Source organism: Epinephelus moara, unplaced genomic scaffold, assembly GCF_006386435.1.
Source record: "Epinephelus moara isolate mb unplaced genomic scaffold, YSFRI_EMoa_1.0 scaffold3817, whole genome shotgun sequence".
Lineage (NCBI taxonomy): Eukaryota > Metazoa > Chordata > Actinopteri > Perciformes > Serranidae > Epinephelus > Epinephelus moara.
Window position 1 is genome coordinate 5,672 of NW_026081557.1, and position 1,650 is coordinate 7,321.

At 43.8% G+C, this 1,650-nt stretch overlaps 1 protein-coding gene across 1 annotated transcript; it reads right to left on the bottom strand.

The window, feature by feature from the left end:
• Positions 1–308: 308 nt before the first annotated feature.
• Positions 309–1,613, bottom strand: LOC126387354 (putative nuclease HARBI1). The gene is made up of 3 exons (XM_050039890.1): positions 1,523–1,613; positions 916–1,095; positions 309–719 (listed from the first exon to the last, which is right to left on the bottom strand). The coding sequence occupies exons 1-3, from the start codon at positions 1,611–1,613 to the stop codon at positions 349–351; spliced, it is 642 nt and encodes a 213-aa protein (XP_049895847.1). The 3' UTR covers positions 309–348.
• Between the last annotated feature and the right edge of the window lie 37 nt (positions 1,614–1,650).

Below are 1,650 nucleotides of genomic sequence, written 5' to 3' on the forward strand. Positions count from 1 at the left end.
GATAGAAAGCACGGAATCAAAGCGTATTATACAACACAAGAATAAATACACATTCAAAGGTCTGTATATGATACACCCTGCATGTCTGCACACTGAAATAAATGCAGCACAAATCCATACACAACAAATGAACAGACAAATGACAAATGAATGGATGCAGTAGCCTCCCTGCAAGCTTGTATACACACAGTATACAGCACAAACAACATAAGAGGCCAAATCAATTTAAACTGAATAAAAAAAAAAAACACAAATTCCTCTGCCAATGCAGGCCATATTTAACTGAAATTCACAGTATGCGTCTCTGCCACTGCAGGACATATTTAACTGAAATTTAATGCATGCATGTTAACTAAAATAATTTAACACATATTGGTCCCTGACCAGCCGACCACTGTCGTCATCAGGGAAGATGGCAGGATTGTCCCAGTCCATGTGTGATGGCACTCTGGGGGCCCTCTCCTTCCTCAGGCAGGCCACATTGTGGAGGACAGCACAGGCCACAGTGATGTCACATGCCCTCAAAGGGCTGACCCTTAAGTGGTTAAGACAGTGAAAGCGTGCCTTCAGGAGGCCAAAGGTCATTTCGATCCTGGCCCTTGTCCTGGCATGGGCATGATTATAGGCCTGCTGTGCTTCCTGAGGGTCTGTGTATGGTGTGAGGAGAAAAGGCTGGCAGGCATACCCCCTGTCCCCCAGCAACACACCAGAGAATTCACCTGTCAATACAAAATCTCATCATCACAACCTCATAAATAGAGTGACATTCTTGACACAGCCATGATGTGTGTTGGTGTTGGTGGCTCCAACAGTGTGACAGTGCTGCCAGAAACTGCAAGGCAAACCAAAGTCAGATAGTCCAAATGGATTCGATATGAATGTGGTTATGTCCCATGTAGAGATGGAAGAATGTACCTTGTATGAAGCGGGTGGCATCTTGGGAGGGACATATGTTTGTGTCTGTCCCCCCAGGGATCCCCTCCAACACAGGCCTGCCTTTGTTTTGTGCCAAGGCTATGTCCTCTGCTGGGGTGAGGTCAGCTGATGGTGACCCACCACCCGTGCCTTGCTTGTGTTTTTTTTTTTTTTTGACTGCTAAAACAGTACAGACAATGTGTGAGCATATAATGAAACAGCAGGGGAGCATGGAGAATGAGGAGCAAACATAAGATAAGATAAGAGGAGATAAGATAAGATAAGATAAGATAAGAGGAACTTTATTTATCCCAAAGGGAAATTCTATTAAGTCAGTGAGCTCATCTATTTATCAAAGAGTTAATACAGTCTGATGGAGTTACATTTACACAATTTCACTCACATCTGCAGCCAATTTCACTTACAATTTCAACTGATTCATAATCAGAGTACAACTACGTTTTCGGAGATGTTAATTAACTATTTGGATTGTAATTGATGGTTTCAGCGGAGCAGTGAGTGTGTATTTGTGCACTACTTACACATTCAGGCCATCTGCAACTTTGCCACGCTTTCTCTCATTGTTTTATAACTGCGGCGGTGTTACCTTTCTTTTTGATTTGATCCTTTACCTCTTCGTAAGCCTCCATGAGGATTTCTGCCTCCGACGGGGAAAAGTACGCCGCTCTTGTTGCCATGGTGAATCAGTGAATCTGTGATCGATGGCGGGGTCTA